General features: G+C 39.8%; 1 protein-coding gene and 1 long non-coding RNA gene across 8 annotated transcripts in view; both read left to right on the top strand.

The window, feature by feature from the left end:
* The first annotated feature begins 8 nt into the window (after positions 1-8).
* On the top strand, positions 9-8,166 carry LOC125319410. Its single transcript, XR_007200727.1, has 4 exons — positions 9-178; positions 1,388-1,464; positions 6,898-7,000; positions 8,083-8,166. It is a non-coding gene; the product is annotated as an uncharacterized LOC125319410 (long non-coding RNA).
* A 3,066-nt stretch (positions 8,167-11,232) lies between these two features.
* The window catches only part of CREM (cAMP responsive element modulator), a 35,823-nt gene continuing 23,508 nt past the window's right edge, over positions 11,233-23,547 (top strand). For 2 of the 7 annotated variants that reach the window (XM_048289782.1, XM_048289497.1), the window contains exons 1-3: positions 11,235-11,371; positions 16,244-16,356; positions 16,956-17,073. In XM_048289782.1, the coding sequence (XP_048145739.1) occupies positions 16,316-16,356; positions 16,956-17,073 (159 nt within the window). In that variant the 5' untranslated portion in view covers positions 11,235-11,371; positions 16,244-16,315. Of the gene's footprint in view, positions 11,372-16,243; positions 16,357-16,955; positions 17,074-23,547 lie in introns of those variants that run through there. The other 5 variants (XM_048289574.1, XM_048289748.1, XM_048289694.1 and 2 more) reach the window with 5 other exon arrangements.

Here is a 23,547-nt window from a genome sequence, read left to right as displayed (position 1 = left end):
GCGGTCCCCGCGCACGCGCCACTCCACCTCTATGGCGGGACCCCTCCCGTCCCGCGCGTTCCCGACATGGAGTCCCGGCGGGCGGGCGGGAGGTGGCGGGACGGTCGCTGGAACGGGCCTGTCTTCCGGGCGTGGCGTTCCCGGGGTTCGTGTGAGGAGGTCGCCTTTACCTCAGAAGGTGGAAGTGTCCCCGTCCCGCCGCCGGCCCCCAGCAGGGAATTGCCCCAGCTTCCAGCACCCTGCTCCGGTGCGGAAGGTCCCGGGCAGGGCCCCGGCCCCCGCGGAGCGCCCGCCGTCCCCTTGGGGCCCTTGGCGGAAAGGCGCAACACAAAGTTGTTAAGTGGCGGTAACAAAGTAGAGTCGCTGTGGAGACGAAGTAGCCGAGCGTGCTCACGTGCCCTGGGCTCAAGGGCGCGCTGTGGGAGCCCTTGGGCTTCGCATCGCCCTGCGGACACCCAGTCTGCTGCTCAGAGCGCTCGCAACTGAAGAGATGAGCGCTTTTAAAAAAAGCTTTTAAAAAGGGATTCATTTAGAGCATATAGTGCAGTTCTCCGTAGGACAGTCTTCTGGAGTAGGAGTCTTCTGGAAAACAGACATTTATTTCTGAAAATTCTCTATTGTTCAAATTACTCAAAACTCATGTCAAAGTAATTGCTTTCCCTGTTTTCAAATCAAGCCCTTGCCCATTTAATTTCCAGTGCTTGCAAATTTATCATTAAGCCTTAATGCTTTCCTTTGTGTTCTCTTTTAAAATTATTTTATTAGCTCATTCTAGACATTTTAAATACCATTTCAGTTTTCTCTATTTTCACCCCAAACCCCTTTATTTTTCTATTCTGCTGGTTTAAAGCTCTTCTGTTTGCTGGGGGGGGAGGAGGGGGAGGTTGTAACTTTAAGCTTTTGGTTGCTTGTTATTTTTTGCAAGTGTTGGACTGTATCTGTGGCACTTTCTCCTTTTTGTAGGACTGAAGGCTCTTTTTTAGTGGTAACATTACCCACAAGCTTTTGAGTTAAACTCTTAGAAATTAAAATGTATATTGGTACAATTTAATTATGCTATTTAACCATGCTGTGTGAATGTATTAATTGTACAAGATCAGATATCACAAGTTAGATGGCCGTTAACGAAAAACATCTTTATCTATACAGTACCCAAACATTACAGAGTACATATTTTCTAAATTTCTCTCATACGAGGAAGTTTAGTCCTCAGTTAACTCTTGTAAGATGGAAACATAGATAAAGGGAGGTATTTTCAAAACAAATAATTTATGGTGTTCAGCATGGGAGAATCATGTATTAATTTTCTGAAACTATGAATATTCACAATTAGCACAGACTTTAATTAGGTACCAAATCCTCAACTATTCTGCACACTCTCTTCTAGAAGGCTGCAGTTGAGGAAGCACAATTAGGGAGTCACAATTAAGAGGAAGAACATGAACATTTGTTACTTCTTTTATGGTAAGGTATTTAAATTTTTTTTCTTGGATTTAAATGTATTTAGGAAATAACAATTCCTACCTAAGTCACAAAACTTTAAAATCTGGATATCCTTTTCATAAAGCGTCTTTGTCAACAGTGGCCAGAGAATTACCACCTGAAAATACAGAACAGGGTATTGCAGGAGTCTGAGATGAGCAAGTTGTGAGCATTATTGTATGTGTTGCTAAGGTCATCTCCCCACTCCCACAGTGCTGCCTGCATTTCCAAAAGAACAAAGGTTTTCATACAATCTATTAAGAAATAATTATAATGAATCTGCCAAGAGCAAGACTAAAACCTGTGTGTATGCACCAATGCTTTATGTGAGTGGATACATGATTTATGCATCAGTGAGTTCAGGTCAGTGTTGGCTCTGTGGTGGGGCTGCTCCTACCTGCTGAAGCCCAGATGTCGATCATCTGAATTACCGTGCTGGGCAGACATGCCCAAGACAGCCAGCGAAGAAAGTTGCCATTTGGCAAAGTGTGACCAATAAATGGTGTCCTCAGCTACCTCAGTCATGTTTTGATGCATTCCTTGATGAGAACAGATGTGCAGACATACTTTAAATCCTGCTTGACCAAGGCTTAGTGTTGTCTTTCAGCAGCTGTACATAGCAGAGGCACAGATGGGGGACAGATGGAAATTCTGGAAGTTTTTGTAGGATGGTCCTATGGAGAAGTCAACTTCTTCCCAACAAATTCTTATCAGTTCTATATATATTGTTGATTACAGCAGGGAGTGACACAGGTTATTTTCTACTACATGCATATGCCACCTTAAAACATTGCCACCACATACACAAATTTATGTTTCTTTGATTACATCTGCTACCAAGTCTGCTCACTGCCCTAACCACTATTGCAGTATTTCCTGAGTTCTGCTTGTTGTTTTTTTTGCATTTTTTTTTCTCATCTGATACTTCTGTTTCTCTGTTTGCATTAACTTGTTTTCTTTTCTCTTATGTAATTAGTTCTTTTGGAAGGAGCTGTCTATTTTGTTTATGTTTATGCTACATCTAGCACTATATTATTCTGGTACAGAACTAGGAATTCCACAGCCCTACGATAATACAAACACTATATGAAATGTGCCACTATACCACCTACCACTGTATCTGAAAGCTGTTTTAGACTGCAGTCTGAACTGACAGTGAACAGTCCACATTCCCCATCACCACCATTTAATTTGCAAATGCCTTCTATGTTACTATCTGCTCTTCTTGTCTTTGATTTAAAACCCTATTTTTAGAGTAACCTATTTCTTCGCCTTTCTCATGTAGAAAATGAGAATATTGACTGGATTATTTATGTTACATTCATGTTATATTCAATTTTTACTAGATGAGTTAGTCTGCATTATCGATGCAGATAATAATATTAATTTCTTTTAAAATAATGTTTTTCTTCTGAAAACAAGAAAAATGAAAGCAGGAATGGACCTTTATTTCACTATAGCTATTTTTAATATAGACTTTTATTGTGGGTATTTGTCTTCCATGTAGTAATGTGCAAAATATATGTATAAGCTGAAAAAATCTTTTGTGATTATAAAAATACACAGCAATAGAGTATTATTATTGTAGCTTTCTCTTTTTTTAAAGTTTATGAAGAATTTTAAATGTGTGATTATCTAATCTGCTTAAACCCCTTTAATTTTCAGTAAGAAGCGGACGCTCATCGCACTCCTGGCCACAAGATGGCAGCACTGAATAGATTAAAAAAATAGTTCAACAGTTTAAACTTGCACAACCTACAATAAGACTAACAAAACCCACACGTTTTTGTCCATGAAATAGGAAAATAAACAAAAGTTGGGCTCTCCCAAAAAACATTTATTAGTTAGTCATCAAGTGCTTACTTCAACTCCCAGATTTATTCTATCCTTCCCCAGGATCTGAGATTGCTTGGAAAAAAATTTGCAAATGTCATTTTTTTCCATCTATTATTAAAAAGGGGCACCCATTTATTTTCATGTCATTGTAGCTAAGAACTTAAACTATCTGTCTGAGCAAATCTAGTTAGTTTTTCTTTCTTATCTGTTTTTTCCCCAAAAAAATTGCTAAAAAATATTCTGCAACATTATTGACAAACAAAATTGTGTATTTAGAACTTGTATTTAAAGATCAATGAGCTGTCAAGACTTTATGATGCAGTAAATGAGCCCAAATTATTCTACTTACAGGAATTTTCAGATATTAAATAGCTTTATATATGAGGTATCAAAAGAGTAAAAGGTTTTGGAGCTTTTGTGTTCAGTTACAATGTTGTAAATCCTTCCTGTTCAATAAGTGCATCAGATGCCACAACAGTGCGGGTACTTGCTGTGGGCTGGCTGAATCAGATATCATAATTTACCAACAAACAAGCAACCTGGCATATAAGACATTTCAGTGTTCCTATTTATCATATTGCTCATCTAAGCACTTGGAAAAAGAATGCAAAAAACTTCTAAAGAAGATATTAGGTGACTTTATTTTCTGAATTGTTAAAAATGAAGGAGTCCTGGCTGAGTCATCATCTGGTGGGCTTTGACTTAACTACTGGGATTTTGCTTTCTGTTTAATTTGAATATGAAACTACCCCTGAAATTTACTCTAGTAAATAAGCAATTGTTTGTAGTTTTCATGATTTAGCTTATATGCATAAAATCCCAAAGCTACAGAGCTGAGGAAATAGAACTGTTCAAACATCATCACTCATCCCTGCTGGTAGAAACAAGAGAGAGAGAGGGAGAAAGCCATGAGAGCATGCTGCACGCAATGGGAGGGAAGCCGCAGTTCCAAGAAAGTTCTGTTACCTCTACTGGGTCATGAGCCAGAAATATATTTGTTTTTAGTACCAGCAGTGAACCAAACAATATTATTCTAAATGTCTCTCCTTCCACATTGATTCAGAAACTATGCAGTTTCTTCAGAAAGTGATTCAAGCCCTTTTTTTAGCAGTATCTTTTTATAAAAGGCTCACCGATCATGTGCACCATTGTAAATGTAATTTTTTAAAAATCATAGTGAAATAATCCTTTCATGGAGATACTGTAACACAGTGAAAAGATATTGCTCAATACCTCAAGTCTTGTGTCCAGTTCTGGGCCTGTCACTTCAAGAAAGACATGAGGTGCTGGAGTGTGTCTGGAGAAGGGGAATGAAGCTGGTGAAGTGTATAGAAAATAAGTCACATGAGGATGCAGCTGAGGGAGCTGGGAGTGTTTAGCCTGGAGGAGTGTCAGGGGAGACCTTACTGCTCTCTACAACTCCTTGAAAGGAGGTTGTAGCCAGGTGGAAGTCAGCCTCTTCTCCAAGGCAACCAGAGACAGGATGAGAGGAAGTGGCCTCAAGCTGTGATTGGAGATGTTCAGGTCGGACATCTGGAAGAATTTCTTCACTCAAAGGGTTGTCAGCCATTGGAGCGGGCTGCCCAGGGAGGTGGTGGAGTCACCATCCCTGGAGGTGTTCAAGAAACAACTGGATGTGGCACTTAGTGCTGTGGTTTATTTCACAAGGTGGTGTTCAGCCAAAGGTTGGACTCAATTACCTTGGAGGTCTTTTCCAACGCAAATGATTCTGTAACTATGATTTTATGAGCAGCTACTGTGAGAGGAAGGCAGCTGCTGCTTTTGGTTTGCTAGGCACAATGTTTTGGAGAAAATAGTCAAGTAAATCTTGAGTGGTTCTACCACTGTACTAAAAATGTAAACCTCAACATACAGCTCTACAACATCTGTGTGTGCAGTATGTATAAATATACACACAAATGGAAGAAAAACACTTGAACTTGGTGACTGCACAACTCCTAGTGATGATGACTCTTAGGCACCACAACTTAGTTTCAAGACAAGGTTGAATTTGCAGAGCTGTTGTTTCCAGAAAAAAAAAGAAAAAGGGAAGAAGAGCAAGTAGTATATGTCTTCACTAAAATATGATAAATAGGAAATGTCTAGAGCCTATTTCTAAAATGTCATTTTCCAAATTAAACTACACATCATTCCACTGGCAGTTTCCTTGGGTTTTCTTGAGAAATTATTTCATAAAAATATATATGTCTCTCAAATAATCCAGTAAAACACATTTTTCATACTTAATGGAGATGGAAACCTTCTGTAATGTGCAAAAGTGCTGGACATATAGAACAAGAAAAAACAGCTCATAAATAAACCAACTGCCAAATAGCATCATAAAGGAGATAAATTAGTTGAGCTACCATTTGATGAAATATATATCCTTTTAAGAAAAAATATGTTGCTTTAGCCATTTATCTGTATCACTGGTAGATTAAGAACTAACAATTCTTGACACGAAAAAAATACAGAAGCTCTCTCACATAAACACACTGCAAATAGCCTGATAATGTGTTATACAGAATACTCTTCCATTTAGTTATTTTTCACTTGTACCTCTTCCTTCTCTTTATAGCTCCCAGACACCTTTACCTTGCTCCATTTATTCAGCAGCTTTTGCTTCTCATTTTATTTATTTCATTCTCATTATATTCTGCATTCTTGCTCTTCACTGTCATTTACAACTATTTACCACCAACAAAAAAATCTGCTCCCTGATCAAAAACAACCTACAGTTGCTAGAAAATCTAGTCTACATCCACTCTGTTAACCAAATGCAAATTCTTCTTAGTATTTTTTTTTATTGAATATTTTTTAATAAATATGAACTCTTTGTATGTGTTTGTCTTTTACTGCATTATCCAAATGTTTGATGTCAGTCACCTTTGTGTGAGGTAGTTCCTCAATGTCCTATTAGTGCCAGCCACTTCCCTGCACTGGCTCACTGTGCCTTACAGGATACATCTTTTTTAAGGCATGAGCGTATGCCAAAAGTTTGCACATTTCTGTGGCAGAGTGTATTCACATTAAACTACAGACTGTTTTCTGTGTGCTTCTTTTAACACAGCCTGTTCAGAAGACTTTTAATACTAAAGTTTTATGTATTTAAATTTTAAATACAATTCAAGCAGCTGTTTGGAAAGTCAATATTCATGCTATAAGTACAAAATAATGCTTTATACATACCTTGTATTTTTCACCTAAAAAGTTCAAAGACCTCTACAAACAGCAATAAATTGTAAATGGTTATGAATACTGTGAGATACATGTTATATTCATGTTACGAGAAAAGTGTTATATAAGGAAAGTTCATTATTCAGGAGAGGAAAGGAGAAAATTTCAAGTAGTAGATCTAAATTACCATTCTTTTTTCTGCTGCAACAGAAATATCATTATGCATATATCAGTCAATCCTTTTAACATTACATTGTTCCCTGGTCAGAATATTATTTTCCCATTATAATTATTTCTCTCACAAAATGAATATGCAACAAATGAGTATGCAGCAATCTATAGAATGTCAAATTATTTGTCAGACTATGGGTTTCTCCACTGTTTTGTTTGTTCTTGCTCCAGTGTGTGGGGAGACAACAGCACTGGAGACCTGACCTAGGACTGGTATATGAGGAAACAAGAGAGTTTGGATCCTCCTTCTCATTACTTACAAACACCATACCAGGTATCTAACTACATATTCACAAATCATTTTAGCCATTTGTGCTGTTGTTCAAGCAGTGATTAATAAAGTGATCACAGTTTAGCTGCTGGTGTACTCTGATTTGTTTTGCTACGTTTTGGTGCATCAGTAAGTACCTCCTCTCAAACTGCAGGACATGCCAGACAGTAGCATATCACTTGTGATACCTGTTTTGTATTTACAAACTTTAATTTCTTATTACAAACCCTAAAAAAGTAAAAAAAAAAAAAAAAAAAAAAAAAAAAAAAAAAAAAAGCAAGCAAAGCAAACAAAAACAAAGACAAACCACATTAAAATGTTGTATTTCATCTTTGGGATGTAAAATATTGTAACATTACAGCAAGTTATTATTCAAAATCAAATCATTACAAACCCAAGAAAATCACAGTAATGATATTTTTTAAAATGGACCTAGAATAGTACTTGATATCCCCTTCACCAATAATAATGTCCAACCCTTCCAGATAAAGAAATTCTGTTGTTTATGTGACACAAGGTAGAGTAGAGCTAGCTGAGGTACTGCAAAGCCTCACAGCTGTTAGGCCAGGCTTCTCACTAAGCCAGACCTGGGACTCTTCAAGGCTGTTCTTTCCTGTGCTTCTGGCTTACACAACCCACAAAAGTCAAGGTGGTACCTTAGCACAGCACTAATTTAGGCAGTATCAATTTTCAGAGGTTCCAGTGATGGGCAGTAGAAAATAATAAGAATAAAAGGATCACCAATTTGTTCTTATACTACTCATACCGTTACTCAGTCTTATTTCCAACTTAATATAGTTTAAGGAAGGAAACATTACTAAATATTTCTAATTCTACAGATGTGTAACTTAAAAAAAAATCTATATACATTTGATTTACAAAGCTTTTACCTTTTACAATATTGTTCAATGTTTGCCTTTCTAAGGGGGTGCCATTTCTGTTTCTATTTGTGAGCCAATGGAAATCCATATTTTTCTTGCATTGCTAGGAGTTTATAAAAGGAAATAATAGGTAAAATTAATTATTAGTCTTATATTTTATACTCATTGAAGTGTTCTTCTTGCCTAATCTGTTCTCTGTTTCAGACTGATCAGGATTCTGTTGCAGCATGTGGATATTGGCTACTTCTGACTTTCATCATATTTACAAAATAAATTGCGAAAACAGTGGCTGTGTGTTGACTGCACTTTCCTGTGATCACTCTGCAAGTTCTGCTCTTGTCCCTCTGTTTCCTTGTAGGTAATGAAAGAGTAGAGGCAGGGTTATTCAATGATCAGTTAAAACTGGAGTGGTCCACGAGGAGACCTGTGGTGGAATTATGAATCATTAAGTATCAGTATTATACCAAATAGGATGCCAGTCTATTTTTCTGTGTTTTACCTGTATTATCTTCAAATGTCTGGATTCTAATTAAAGGGAAATTGACAACTAAGCTAGGTAGCATATCCCTCTTGCTGTCATTGTTTATGCCATGACAATCCATGAACATTTTTACAAGAAAACTAAACAGGCATTTCATAAGATTAGATGATTAAATGTATCAAATTCTTTCAATCCCCTTAAAAAATCTATTTTAAAGATATCTATGAGACCCATATGTAGAATCAGTTGTCTGAAAATTACATATATAGCATTCCTACTGATGTATTGTGCATTGGGGAAATATCTACGTTCTCTGCAAAGAGCACCATGTTTCTTTTTGGTGCTCCAACTCCCTGCTCATCTATTACCCCTCCTTGGTTAAGGTAGTACTTCTCTCTGTGTGATGGTGCCATGGATCAGACTTAAGAATTGATCCATGTTGAAAGAAACTTACTGGCTTTGCCCACACAAAAAAAAAAAAAAAAAAAAAGGGGGCAATTAAAAAGTAATTGCTGCTGAATCATTGATACTTCCTTAAATCTGCAGAACATACCATCATAATCATTCCAGGTTAGAGAGAAAAGATGACTCAGGCAGTCATTCTGACGGCAGCAAAGAGCCGGGATTTCAAGTTTATGTTCTTACATAAATTATGAAAATCATGATGAATCCTGACCTGTGTGGCCTTCTTATGCATTGCTTTTGGTCTCAGCATTTGACATTAAATGGGTTCATATCAGGCATTGGTCCCAATTCAACGAGAACTGGTTTTCAGTTGAAGTGAGCACTTCTGTGGCAAAGGTCAGTCTGGCCTCAGGTAACAAACACGGTACCTCAGCCCTGCTACGGTAAGAACACAACACTTGCTCTTCATTCCCTTCCTCTTCCAGCCCACCAACTTCAGCGAGCTGCATCAAGAGCCGAATCTGGTTAGTCATCTTTGTATCACCAGGGTCTAAATCCCTCTGGCAGTTCACTCAAGTGGTATAAATACTAATAAATTCTTAGTTAAACATTTCAAAGCTGTTTATGACTTACTTGAAAACTAATAGAAAGTAACTGCTTGTCCAAATGCAGGCACCAAGAGTTCATGGAAATTCTCAGTTTGTTTATAGGTAACTCACTCCAGTGGTTTCCATTATTTAACACACTCATTTGAAATTTCATCCTGTTTGTAATAAGACTTCAACCTTCAAAAATATTTTTGAGGTGCTGCTAGTATCCTAACAACTATTTTTGGCTTTTTGAGTATACTAGGCAAAGCTGGAATTTCTTCCAAAGGTTTCAGCAGAGTAGTTTAACACTTGCCTGTTCATTTGATTATCTTACTATTCTAACAAACATTTTTAATTGACAAGAGATTTTCTAGTAAAACATACCTTTTAATGAATGAGCATAACAATAGTGTACCTAATGGGTGAGCTCTTAAACCAGAAGCGAATTAACTATGGGAAGAGAAACTCCTATTTAAAACCAAGAACAGACACATAATATATAGGCAACAAACAAAGGGAGGGAAATATAACTCAAAACAGGAAGGGGGTGTTAAATATTTCAACAAAGGAAATGTAGAATGAAAACTGAAAACTTGCACAAGCAATAGTGATAATTGAAGATTCTGTATTTTTTCCACTAGATTGCGATTTTGATAGCTATTAAATAACTCCCGTGAAGCAAATTAAAGAACTAAATCCTTAAAGGCAAAACCTTTGCAAATAAATATGATTCATCTTTTATGAAGTCAGAGATAAGAGTTATTTGTTTTTTAAAAACACAGGAAATCAATACGCAGGTTCTCTTCATGCCATGAATAAGACTGAGTGTTTGACCTGTATGGACCTATCACCAATCCTGACACCCACATCCTCCAATTCTTCAATGACAATGAGTTATGTGAAATTAACTTAGGTTTTTCACGTTTATTTAGCACACCGAGTAGTTTCTCACAGTAAAAAAATGACAAACCCAAACCATAAAAACGGGTAAAAACATTACATAACTTCAGAATATATGTGCAGTGATGTATAGACATCTAATTTAAAATATACTGTAGTATCACCCCTTCTTACACTACTTTGTAAAATACTGAGCAGCAATAAGACATATGAGATTCAAACACCACTAGTAACAAAGTTCATGGCTTATGCATTTATTGCACTTCAATATTATTAACCCTGAGACGACGGGCCCTGTGCTCCCAGCAAAGGACGTGCTCACACCCGCAGCACAAGCCCAACATGACTCAGGGTATTTGGACGTAATACCGTGGCAGCGAGCGGGGAAACACGCACGTCGCTCCCGCTTGTTGCCTCTTGGCAATTTCTGACTTATTTAGCCAAATAAATATAAAATACGATGTCATACCAGGAATGACTGATGTAAGGGACATGCTTTCACTAGGCAGAATTACGAAACAACCTGCGGGCAGCACCTCGGCGGGGCGGCCTCTGGGCAGGTTTCCGTGTCCGTGAGGGCTCCGGCACCGCCATGGGGACAACCGAGTGTTGAGCTGCGTCCCTTCCCTAGGTCAGCGAGGGGACAGCCAGGGCTGAACCCGGCGGGGGGGGGGGGGCCCAACCACCCTTATCGGCGGGGCCCGGCCGGCACAGCGAGCAGCCAGCACCGCCCCGCTATCGCACGCCCGGAGCGCGGCCCACGGAGCGCGGCGGCCCCGGCTGTTACCGGCCGCCCCCGCCCCCGGCAGCGCGGGGCCGCCCCGCCCGCACCGCGGCGCGTCCCGCCCCGGCCAATGGGCGGCGCCGGCGGCGGCCCCGCGGCGGCGGTTGGTCAGCGCCGCGGCCGTTGCGCCCCGCGGCCGCCCGGCACCGCCGCCCGCGCGCGGCTCCGCCTCCCGCCGCGGCCGCTGGCGCTGGGAGGCCCCACAGACGCCATTTCCTCGGCGCCCCCGCGGCGGCGCGGCTGCATCAGCGCTGACGTGAGGCCGACGTGCGGCTCCGCCCGGCCCGGTCCCCCCCACCCCCTGTGACGGGGGCAGCACGTACAGGGCGGCGGGTGAGTGCGGGAGGGGGCGGGGACACGTGTGCGCGCAGCCCGACCCCCCGCGGGCCGGGAGCGGGGCAGCGCGGAGGGCAGCGGGCGGCGCGGCGGGCAGGGACGGGCAGGGCACGGCACGGCACAGTAGGGTAGGCGGAGGGCGCTGTGCCGCGTTAGGCTCAGCCCCGCCTCGAGAGCGCGCAGGAGGCGGCGGAGGCGCGGCCCCGTGTCCCCGTCGGCAGCCGGGAGCGCGCTGTGCTCAGGGACGGCCGCGCAGAGCCCGCACGTCGCTGTGGGGCGGCCCCGAGGCGGCTCCGCATCCCGAGAATTCAGGAGGGGGTGCGCGGAGCCCCGGCTTCGTTACCGCCCGGGAGACGCGGCGCTCGCCGAGCTCTGGGAGGCGGTGGCTCCAGCCCTTGCTCTGGACACCGGCTCGGCTCGCCCGGCGTTGCGGCGAGGAGCGGGGTCAGCGCCTGCCCGCTGCGGGCAGAGTGCCCCGGACGGCCCTTCCTGGGGTCTCCGCGGGGCTGCCCCGGCCGAGGGGGAGCGAGGTGCCCGGTGGCATTTGCCCCGTAGTCCGTTGCTCTCAGTTATACCCTTGCCCATAGGGCTTTCGGAGCTGGGTCAGAACAGGTGGAGAAGGATCACAGTGGACTTCCTGAGTCCGAAGTCTTGCTTAGAAGTTTGAGCGTTTTGTCTGCATCCGTCACTGCTGTGATAGTATAATTTTTGGTGTGTTAAGTAATTCCACGGGGACTGATGATTGATCCTCTGGCCTATCCAGGGGCTGGTTGGGCTCTTCTAGAGGGGACCGTGTGTCTCTCGCAGCCGGCTCTTTACTGCCTTGTCGGGATGGTTGAGGTGGCCAGGTAGCATTGCCTGTGCTCACGGTAATGTCAGGTTGGGATTTAAAGATTTTGGGTTTTAGGGTTTAGCTAAGGTGTTCAAAGAAGAAAAGAATGGGGAAGAAAGGGAAACATTGTGAGTCTAGGAGGCAAGGAGGCACAAGAAGCTTAGTGATGAAACTTCTGGTGATACTGGAAACTAAAAGTTTGCACTTTCAAAATCGGGTCTGTTGTGCTGTTGCACAATTTTACCTGACTGAATTCTGTGACCACCTTATCAGCTGGTGTCTTTCACACTACCAGGGTGGTAAAACAGTTATTACAGAGTTCATACGTGAAAACACAATGCTCTTCTGAAACGAGTGCATTCTGAGAGTTTCCACACTCACTGTGGGGTCATCAATAAATGCAAACCAGGTGTTTGTAAATTCACATTCTTGCTTTCTAGTAACTCCCCTGTGAATAAAAGCCTTCAAAGAGATTTGGAGCAAGGGCCGAAACATATTTTTTAGCCCCTTATGATTGATCTCTTTTGTATTTAGCCACCTTTGTAAGCGGTCCCTGATGTATAAAGGATGGTTGAAATAAAAAAGTTGTTTTTTAAAATGTCTCTGGGTATTTAATTAGATAGTCACACACTGCCAATTATGCAAAATACTGTAGCAATTTGCTTTTGCAGTATAATTTCACCAATAGACATTAAATATTATATTAATATGCAGTGATGTAAAACAAACAGCAGTATTGGGGGGAGTGAAAGGATTTCTTGTGCTCTTTATTCCAAAAGAGCATGTCTTGATAGGGATGCTATCCTTCATCTCTTACCTATGGACTAAAATATAAAAATTTCACACCTTTAGCTCTAAATTGCCTCGAATTTTCTAGGAAAAATTTTCTGTTTTCCTCTAGCTGATTCTGTCTGTCAGATTTGTCCTGTCAGGGATGGTTCACCTGATCACAGTTGATGAAGCTTTTGATGTGCACTCTATGCATCATCTTAATCAGTGTTTATCTGCTACTGACCTGCTGTCCATTAGTCTCAGTGACTGTAGTAAACATGTGCTTATATATATTTAAATGTTGCTAGTTTGGTAACACTTAAACTTCCTACCAGATCCAGAAGATCTCTTTGCTATGTTGTAGGAAGCAGGTATCTTTGCTTACATTATGGAAAACCACTTTTTGTCCCCTTTTTATGGGAGTGCAGAGGTATAATTTGTTTATTAATTTAAAAATCCAGACTAATATTTAAAATTATCGTTCAGTCTTTGTAAGCAATTAAGATAAAAGAATAAGAAAAAAGTATTAATACTGAGTATATGACTAAAACTTGTATATAGTTAGTCATACAATGAAGAAAAATATTATATAATTCTAAACAGGACCCAAGACCATCTACTTTAAACTATTTGCGTAGTTTTCCTTTAAAATGGAAGGTAATGTAAACTTTGAAGTGTGATGTGTAGTGCTACTGATAGACTTTCATGAAGGATTTTAAGTGCTTGGTGGAAAATTCTGTTCCTTTGACACTTAAAAGCAATGAATATGTTAGAATTTGCTTGCAATGCAGACTGAATGTGGTAGATGTGGAAACTCTTTTTCTGGATTAGATTAGTAACTGTTTCCTGCCACAGTCTGTATTACTGATGTATTCGAAAAAGCATAATTATGATATTGCTCAGTATTTTTTGCTCAGTATTTTTTTCTCTGTATTTATTAAAAAGTTTGATGTATTCATGTTGACATGATATGTAGTACAGGAAATAAAAACCCTGCACAATTCAGGTTTTAGGAATCTGAGAGTTTATGAGATTGCTCCAAGACAGTGACAAGCTAGTCTGAAATCCAGGAGTTCCTTGGCATGCCTGGCTGTGCACCAGCCTACATGAATTGGCACAGCTCAGTGTGACTGTGCCACCGCTGACCCTGGGGGCTCAAATGACTGCAGCTGACCTGCTCCTGCCACTTCAGTGATCCCATGGTTGTGTCTATCGAAGATTCCTAACCTTGTAACATGTCTGAATTGTGATACTAATGTGCTACATTTTGTCTTAAGTCATCTTTCTCATTGAAGTTTTATGCCAAGCTAGCTTGTGTATCTTTTAAAATTACTCATATAGTTCGTTATTTTTGTTTTGCTTTTTTAGGCTATGGTTGGATCTTTGTATTTGGATGTTGCTTTAAGTCAAGTCACTGTCTGGTCACAGAGGTTGTCAAAAAGAAGTGTGTTTGAGCTTATCTAGGGAAAGTATTTTGCTGTATTTCACAGTAGTGATTGCATTTTATGGCAGTCAAATTTTCAGATTTTACTCCACCTTGCTAAAGTTCTAAATTAAGCAATCATTTGTAGTAAGAGTCAGAATATACACAATTGTAAATGGAAAATCTATATAAATCCTAGAGTTTTCTTTGTATATCATAAATCTTAATCATGTTTGTCACTTCACTGACATGTATAGTACTTGCTGTTGTTTTTCTAATTAAAGATAAATCTAAAAATACACTGCTTTCTCCATACTGCATTTTGCAAAACATGGGGAATAACTGTGGTGGGTTTTCTGCTGCACTGATGCTCTTTGTAGCTTTTTGCTAACTTAGTGAAGTGCTGCAGACGAAAAGACTTGAGGAGAAAAATCCTGATAAAGTAGTAGGAATAAATACATTTTTATAGTGTTCTGCAATCAGTGAGAAATTAAGCTAAGAATTAGGAACTAAATTTTTTCCAAGATGAAAAATGGCTCTTTCTGGGTAAAATTTCTATGAAATGCATTCAGTGGGAATAAAAGTACTCGGGTTTTTTGTTGTTTGGTTTTTGTTTTTTATTTTCAACAGTAGGTTGTCTGTGACAGATGGCTCTGCATACAAAAATACTTCAGGGCCTTCATAAAGTGAATTAATTTTGACTGTCTTCCATCTTCAGAAAGAGATTACAATGAATATGTTGCCAGTACCTATGTATTATTTAATCTTCCTTGGTGTATGAGCTGTTCTGAAGCTTATTCTTACATGAACCAGATACACCTTTCATATTTGAGACTCTAGTTTACAAAGGAGGAACTTTTTTTTTCTACTTTATTATTGTTATTACATTGCACATTTATATAAAACCAGAATAGTTTAATTAGATAAGATCTTATAAAAAATTATGGTGAAAAGCTTGGTGAAAACATTTTCCCCAGAGCTGTTAGACTTTGGTGAATTTCAGTAGATGTTTAATTAGATTGTATCTAGAGAAAAAGGTAATTAGTGGTAACTAACATGACAAAAAAGTAGAAAGATTTTAGGTGTAAAATAGCTCCTTATGATTTTAATCTGAATTGATACTGGCATAGAATACATAACTTCTCTGAGGAGAAATACTCATGTTACCCCATAAAATGTTGAATTGTGTGCATCTTGGCTACCATTAGCTATTGTACTGTTAAGTCTGGTCAGTAGAATACCACTGCAGGCATATGAGCTAGAAAATACACTTCTCTGCATCATTTGATTGGATATCTTTTCATATTTTCATGCCTTTATTCTGGGCAAAAATTTGATATTTAAAAAAGCAATAAAATTCATTCTCTTCAAAGATTGTAGAATGTTCTGCAAAATAGTGCCACAAAAGGAGTTTGGTTTACATTTAATTTGATTTAATGTAGTTAACTTATAATATGTGATACTAAATTCCAGAGCCTCAGAGTCAGGCGGGTAGCAGTCCTTCCCTGCCTCTTCATCTCTCAGTGCAAGTCCTGAGAAGAAATCGGAGTAACTATCAGCCAGTTGAAATTAATTGAGCTTTGAGTTCAGTTGGGCTTAGCATTCCCTAGGTACAGAAACTGAACCTGGGGAACTGAGATTTGCTGGCTCTTAAATCTCTCAACTAATATCATGTCTTCCTTTTGCGGCCTTGATTGGTTGTGTAAGTAGGGTGTAGGTGGGAGCATGCCTGCAGGGCATCCTGCCTGCCTCTGCCTGACCCTATCCTGTCCCTGTTCTGTTTGTAAACTGACCTGTTGTCATGGCAATGTTTGACATCACCTGTTCAATGTTGCACCTTCAGTGCAGGGTTTGGTAGGAGAGAAAGGGAGCTGAAGAGATCCAGGCTCTTGTTTTAAAACTCACACCTTCCGTTATGACTAAGTGTGCCAAGAAATACCGAAAAGGAGCTGTCAGGTAATTGCATTTTTATATAGCAGATAAATAGCAGATTTGGAAGCTTTCTGTATGAAGTTTAAAGTCTTAGTTTAAATTGAAGGTCAGCAAGTTGCTTATTTTTCAATGAAATTCTACCATACTTTTAAACCTGTAAAGTGAGAAGAATTGTTGTGACTCTTGAGCCATGAGTAGTTTACAGACAATTCAAGCATAGATCCCAGCTGGGAATAGGCATCTTGGAAGGTTCAAGGGGGCTGTAGCAGCCTGTGGCTGCTGGGCAGCTTGAGGGACCTGCTGCGGGCAGTGCTGCTCCAGAGCACTGCACTCCCAGCCCCACTACCAGCACTGCATGGGACCCTGGGATGCTGCTTGTCCCTCCCTGAGAACCATCTCTGGAATTGCCTCTCCTTGCAGCTTTCCAAAATACTTGTTCTAGAGCTCCTGGCTATATGAGTAAATATTTTAATACAGGGAAATGAAGAAAGGACTTCAGTTTGACAGAAACATATTTATTTTCTGTCTGCTCCAAATTAAAAATAGTTTGGAATTACTCTCTATAGCTGCCTGATGTACCTCCCTGTACTGCATTATTTAAATGTGTATGTACCTACTTTTAGACTGATGACCATGGAAATGGTTGAACAGGATGACAATACAGTGGATTCTCTGACAGAGAGAAGTGCTGGTCACCTTCAGAATCATCCAGGCCAAAGTCAGATTTCCTCAGGATCTGAGGTAAGTTGAAATGTGTAAAGATGAGAAGAATCAATAAAGTGATATTTAGAGGTAGTATGATTTTTAAACTATCAATTTGTGTGGAATTATCATGTTTTATAAGTCTTGGTATTAAATAGGAAAAATATAGCAAAGGTATACTGGAATACTGCAGTAGTTAGCAAAGGACTAACAAAACATCAGGTCTGTTAAAAGGTAACACTTTTAGGAGTCCTTTCAGAGAAGAGTGATCAGTAGGCACATGGGTTTTTTCCTTTTACTTTCACAAGATGATTGTTACAGAGATGGGATACAGTCTTAAGGAATTGAGGTGGCTACAAGATCAAACATATCTAAACCATCTGTGTATCTTGAAGTGTATTGTATAACAAAAAAGAAAATGTGAATAAAAATAACCATGGTTTTCTTCTAGTTCCAGTTTTTGTACAGAATGTATTTCATCTAATTGCAAGTACATTTGTAATGTATGCTTGTTTTGTTTCATCCCTGTGTATCCAATGACAGTGTCTGAACTTCTAAAGCATACTTTACATGTTCTGTATCGTTGCTCTACCTGGATTATTCTTTGGTAGTTAATGGATAAAAGATTATATAGTAACAATCCTCAGACATTAAAAATATGTACTGAAACATTCGGCACTTGAGAGAAATTGTGTTCCTGACTACTAAGATTTATAGGTTCAGAAAAGTGTATGGACCACTTAAAAGGATCTTCAAAACCCCTTTGTTAAATAAAGGAACTGATTTTAAAAAATGTCTGACAGAATTTTTTCATCATTGGAAGTTAGAAGTTATTTGCTAAGATTTGATGCCATGTATTTGGTATGTTAAATACTTGATTTACATTATAGATATATTTTTGAAACTGAAAGCAGCTGTTCTTTTTGTCAGATTGTCAGACACAAAGTAGATTGCAAAATATTTATCAACCTTTTTTTGTTGGTTTTGATACATGCAGCATTGGGAATATTGTTTGTTCAGTTTTTTTCTTTAAGAATTTTATTTGGTTTGCTCTGTTGATGTCATCCCCTCATTTCTTCTTTAGTAGTTCTAATTTTCTGTTTTAGCTTCATAGGATGATTGATGTGTAAAATCTATTGGCTTGTGCAGTAGTGTCTGAAGAAGATACCTGTGAATTTTTTCACTTGGGGTGTTTAACGTTCATCCGGAGACAAAGCTGTCACTAATGCTGTAGGAGAGCTTTTGCACTCCTGCAGTGTGCAGTGTATAACACTTTTTATGTTTGTCTGCATTTAATGCTTAAGTACTGTGTGTGAAGATTCAGCTGTACTGAGTATGGGTTTCATCCCTGTCAGCTAAAATGAATAACTCTGAAGCATTGATGAATATCGTTCAATTAGCACTAAACCAAAACACGTGCCTCAGTTTGAAGGCTGAGGGGGAACAGTCTGGAGTTGGCATCTGGAGTCCCTTTTTTTGGTCAGATGGCTCAGAGAGCCAACCTGGACCTGTCAGAGCTGCTTGGTGCAGGTAGCTGGAGCCGACATCCCTCTCCTGGGCTGCCCAGACAAGTGGGGTTGGTGCTGTTCTCCCACTCCGAGGGCTCCGGGCCTGCGCCCATCTCCTCAGCTGCTGGCATCCAGCGCCTGCAGCCCCACACACGGCCTTGCTGCCCTCAGGCTGCTCTGCCACAGCATTTGTTGTGGTAGAACGGCCCGGACAGAACACTTGTCACTGACAGGCCTTGTTGAGGCGCTCCTTTGGCTTAAGATGAGTAGGATTTTCTTAGCCTGTGTTCCTACCTGGCTGGCTTGGAAGGTGAGGCACTTTGTCATGGAGAGTTGGGCCTGGATGTTGAAGCGTTAAAGCCCGCCGGAGGCCCCTCTGTGGGACATCTGACTGGTTTTGTGGTGGTCCAGGTGGGAAATATGTGTGTTTCTGAGGAATTAGTGTCTGTGCCACTGGTCCACTGCCTGTGTATTTTGACTATTAGAGAGGGGCAGAGATCCCTTCTCCCTCTTTGGCCTGTGGAGGAGTGCAGTTAAGAGAAGACAACAACTAAAAGGGACTGAAATGTATCTTGTGCCAACTTCCAATCATCCCTCCTACAAATTTCGTTGCAAGTATGCAGAAATAGGAGAAAAGAATGACTTGATTCTTACTGAGAGATAAAATGCCTGGTCACTGAAACAGAGGGCTCCTTTTCAGATATCTCGAGAGGGGTGTCTGTGTGTTTTTTCTAGCAAAATATTTGCTCAACCTTGGTTTTGTTCAGTCAGAAGTAAAACATTTTAATGCACTATCTTTTAATTTGTGGTTTTCTGTGTATTATCAAAGAATTAAGTTGTTTGGAAGTTTGGAAGGACCCTTTTGAGGTTTTCTAGTCTGACCTGCCTGTGCAAGTAGTGTCAGCCAGAACTGTGTCTGCCTGGGTTGTAAATATCTCCAAGGATGGAGTCTCTAGAACCTCTGTGGGCATCTGTGCCAGCGGGTGACTGCCCTTCCTGTAAAACAGGTGGAGTTTTTATGTCCAGATGGAATGTAATGGTTTTTAATGTGCTTGATATTTAGTTGAATTTTGTCTTTGGCCAGGGAGTGACTAGCAAAATGCTGAGGGATACAACTACATAGGAGATGGGCACTTTTTTTTTTCTTCTTTTTGGGGGAACAGCAGACTTATTTTTCCCTCCTCTGTAGTCCAGGCTTTTTAAAGAAATACCTGCCATTTAGTTTTAAAAGGATGGACCAGGTACTCCATAAGATGATAAGGGAGAGATTGTTTTGTGCTGAAGCATTTTTAATGTCTCCCTGTTGGGAGAGAGAGGAGACATTAAGAATGTGTGGGCTGGAGCACTTTGGTGTGATGGGATAACCTCCAATGCTAAAAAGGACCTATTATATATTATTTGTAGCAAAAAACCAGTGTTTGCATTTTTTCCTTAGCTTGTGTCATAGATACTGCTATATTCTCCTGCAATTTTCTGGTGCTGAAAGCAAAATTACTTTTTCTACTAAAGCAAAAATGAGTAAATTTGGAAACTAGCAAAGATGAGATGCACTTTTTGTCCATTAAAGGGTTGTTTTTAAAATAAAATGTCCTACTATAGAATCAGTTTATAGTTGCATTTCTTGCATCCCTCACTTTTAGCCGGTTGATGAATTGACATGGTAATGTTTTTGTGATCCAGCCACCAGAATAACTAGGTAAGAAAGTAAAATTATTGGTGGTTGTCTTTAGAAGCTGTTGAAAATGTACAGAGCACCTGTACAAACGCTTGATGCCTTTGAGGGAAGAACAGAGGTGCGAGATGGAAAATTTCTCAACCTGTTTTGAGATGAGCTCCATGGGTTGTCTCACATGCACAGATCGTCTGTTGCTACATATAGAGCTGTACTTAAAAGGAAGTTAATTTGTATTGGAATATTCTGATAGTGTTGATGGTAGTCAAACTTGCATCTTGAAACACTTATATCTGCAATGGTATTCAAAGAGAAATTAGATGTTCCTTTTTCAGGATTTCTAGAAGCCGCACTGTATTCTGTGTTGCTCTGTGCTCGGCTACACTAAATATAACAATGTAAGGTCAATGTACTTTAGCCTTTCTCAGATTTGACAAAAACACTTTCAGTTGTGTTTTCTTTTTTCTTTAATCCTACATCTTGATGGGTTCCTCTTTAATTCACTTTTTGTTAACTTTGTCATGTTATCTGTCAGTAGAGCTGTCTGCTGACCTTGTCTGAGATACCATCTCTTGACCTCTTGGTACTGGCCCTGAATTAGACATATGTCAGGATTTACAATGTAAGAACTGCTGTCAGAGAGCATAGGGAGATTTTCAGGGAGATTTTCAGAGCCTGGAGTGCATAGCCATTGCAAGCTGGGTCTGTTCAAGTTTAGCACTTCAGAGGGGTTGTCCTTGTGGGCTCTTGACATCAAACTGTGTTAAATCTTGCTCCCTGCAGATTGTGACCTATAGCAATTTGCTAGGCTATTGTAAGTAGGAATTTGCTAGGCCTGTTGTAACCAGCCTGCCAAATGCAAATGCTGGCCATTTAGCAAAGTTGATGTTAGAGGATTATAAATGCACAGCTATGTCACCATTTTGTGATTCCTCGAAGCGTATGCTGGCACCAAACGTCTGGAATCAACCTAACCTTATTTTCCTTAAAAGTAGGTGCTTCTATTTTGGGAGTAGCTTTGGAATTGATCAAAACATCTGTCTCCATCTTTTCCTCATAGAGGCTACTTGGTGCCCAAGTGTGGCAGGTCCTTTGTTCCTTTGTTAGGTGAATCTGGCGTGCATTTGTCTTGACTTTTCCAGAATTACTTTTCACTTTATTTCTAGAGTCCTTGTAGTATTTAGGTTCTACAGCAGGGACAGAAATCAGATGGGCCTGTGTACTACATTCTTCATTTGGCGATGTTGAAGGTATGAGGGATTGAATGTGGAGGTAACCTCTCTAATACTTAGCAGGGAAAGGGTATCTGACATTCATAGGGTCTCCAGGATAATTGTTCAGATGGACCATGTATCTTGAAGTTAGATAAATGATGGGCAGCCTCTTTCTCTGCAAGTGTGTGCCTCAGGATGAAGGTAGTACCTGATCACTCTTGCTGGCTACTTTTCTCTCCCCACATAGAAGAGGGAGCATTTACATTTCCAAATACCTGAAATATGGGACCACACTGCTATTGTAGAGTGCATGGTTGATATTTGTTGAAGCTATTGGATGTGACTGTTGCACACCATAGAAACCATGGAATGTGTTAAGCTTCCCCTCACCCTCTGTGTTCCTGAGTTGCTTCTGTGGATTGTTTTCAGTTGCTGTGCCGGACAGCCCTTGAAGTAATGATGTTAAAGGTAGCATTGCTCATCACTGATGTCAGAAAGAAATTTTTTTGCCAAGTCTGTTTCAGTCAGGATTTACGCATGATAGCATCAAAATGTTCTAGTATTTCTTTTAACACAGGAATATTCAGCTTGAAAACTGCAAAGGGAAATCTGAATCAAAATTCTAATAATAATTTCTAATATGTATAAAAGTGATGCAGAATATGGACCTTGTAAACTTTATAATACTACCGTCTCCTCTTCCCTTAGCACTTATCCCCCCTTCATTTAATCTCTTATCTGAATTAATGGGAAGAAAACAATTTCTCTTGTTATATTGTAAACTTTAGTCCAAAAGAGTATTAGCTGAGTGAGGTTTTCTTTTTTTTTTTTTTTTTCCTGTGTGGTTATACTGAATAAGGAGCTTTAAAATGAATGTAGTTTCTTAATCTCAAGTACTGGATTATTTCCTGATTCTGTGTGACTGACCCATTGTGTACCAAATAGAAACTCTTAAACTGTTCACCTATTGCTGTTTTATGGCTGATGTACTCAGAAAGTTCTTTCTGACCCACCAAGTATTGTATCAAATTGCAGTTCTCACAAAGAGAGCAGTAAATGGAAGGGTTTGGTGAAATTGCCTTTATAATGTTTTGAAAAGTTAGCAAGCTTTGTAAACATTTAGACTGCTCTGTGATCTCTCCTTGAAGCTTGGGTTCAGGATGTAAGCTTTACCACAAAATAGATCATACTCTTCAGATCTTTGAGACTTTCTAGAGCTTAATCTCAAATATCTATTTCTAATAAATTTCTCGTAATATTAATATTTGTTGAATTGGTTGGGGAAAAGGTTTGTATGTCCTATTTCCCTGTTGCCATTTCATGCCATTTAAGGAATGATGTAAGGAAACCATTTCAGGGTTAAAAATGCACTCAATTGTTCTATTTTCTGAAAAGCGGCTCAGTGTCCTATAACATTGAACAATTGCTTAGTCAATGTTGACAAGATCCTGTCTTTGTTTCCTAGAAACATTGTTTCTTCAAGGTAATTTGAACCAACATCAGGTCTTTTTGATAGTAGTGCATCTTAATAGCAGTTAAAATTTTTCACTTGCTTCAAGAAGGGATTATTTCCTAGACAAGCAATATCTTATGGATCAGGAATCAAAACTGCTGTCATTTTTGGGATTAGAAAAACACTTCAGTGTAAATACAGAAAAAATACAAAAGTTTCATTAACTATTTTTTTTTTAATATTCACCATTCTTCATGGCTTTCTTCTCACAGTCATCTCATTTTAGTCATACCAGATACCTTTGGAGCTGAGAACAAAGCTAGGAAGGGAATAATACTAGAATTTTATATATGAGTCTGAGTTTATTGTTGAATGTGCACAATATAGAAATAAGACTTTTCAATGCCGTTTAATTGAAAAACACAGTATTTATTTTTATGATATGGTATATGTTTGTCATTGTCTTATTTTCTGAGTTTAGAGATGTTTCATCACACAACTTGAGATCAATCATAGTGTTTTCCCTTTGCATCAGTATTTGTTTCTGTTAATAGATTTAACTATAACAGCAAAAATATTGAACTGTTTCTTAGCCCATAGGTGTTAAACTGTTTCTTAACCTGTTCGTCCTCAGCACTGAGGGTTGAGAGCCACAGGCTGGGGAAA

The sequence above is a fragment of the Corvus hawaiiensis genome, chromosome 1 (assembly GCF_020740725.1).
Source record: "Corvus hawaiiensis isolate bCorHaw1 chromosome 1, bCorHaw1.pri.cur, whole genome shotgun sequence".
Lineage (NCBI taxonomy): Eukaryota > Metazoa > Chordata > Aves > Passeriformes > Corvidae > Corvus > Corvus hawaiiensis.
Note: the sequence above shows the minus strand (reverse complement) of the source record. Positions and strands in the feature narration are given on the sequence as shown.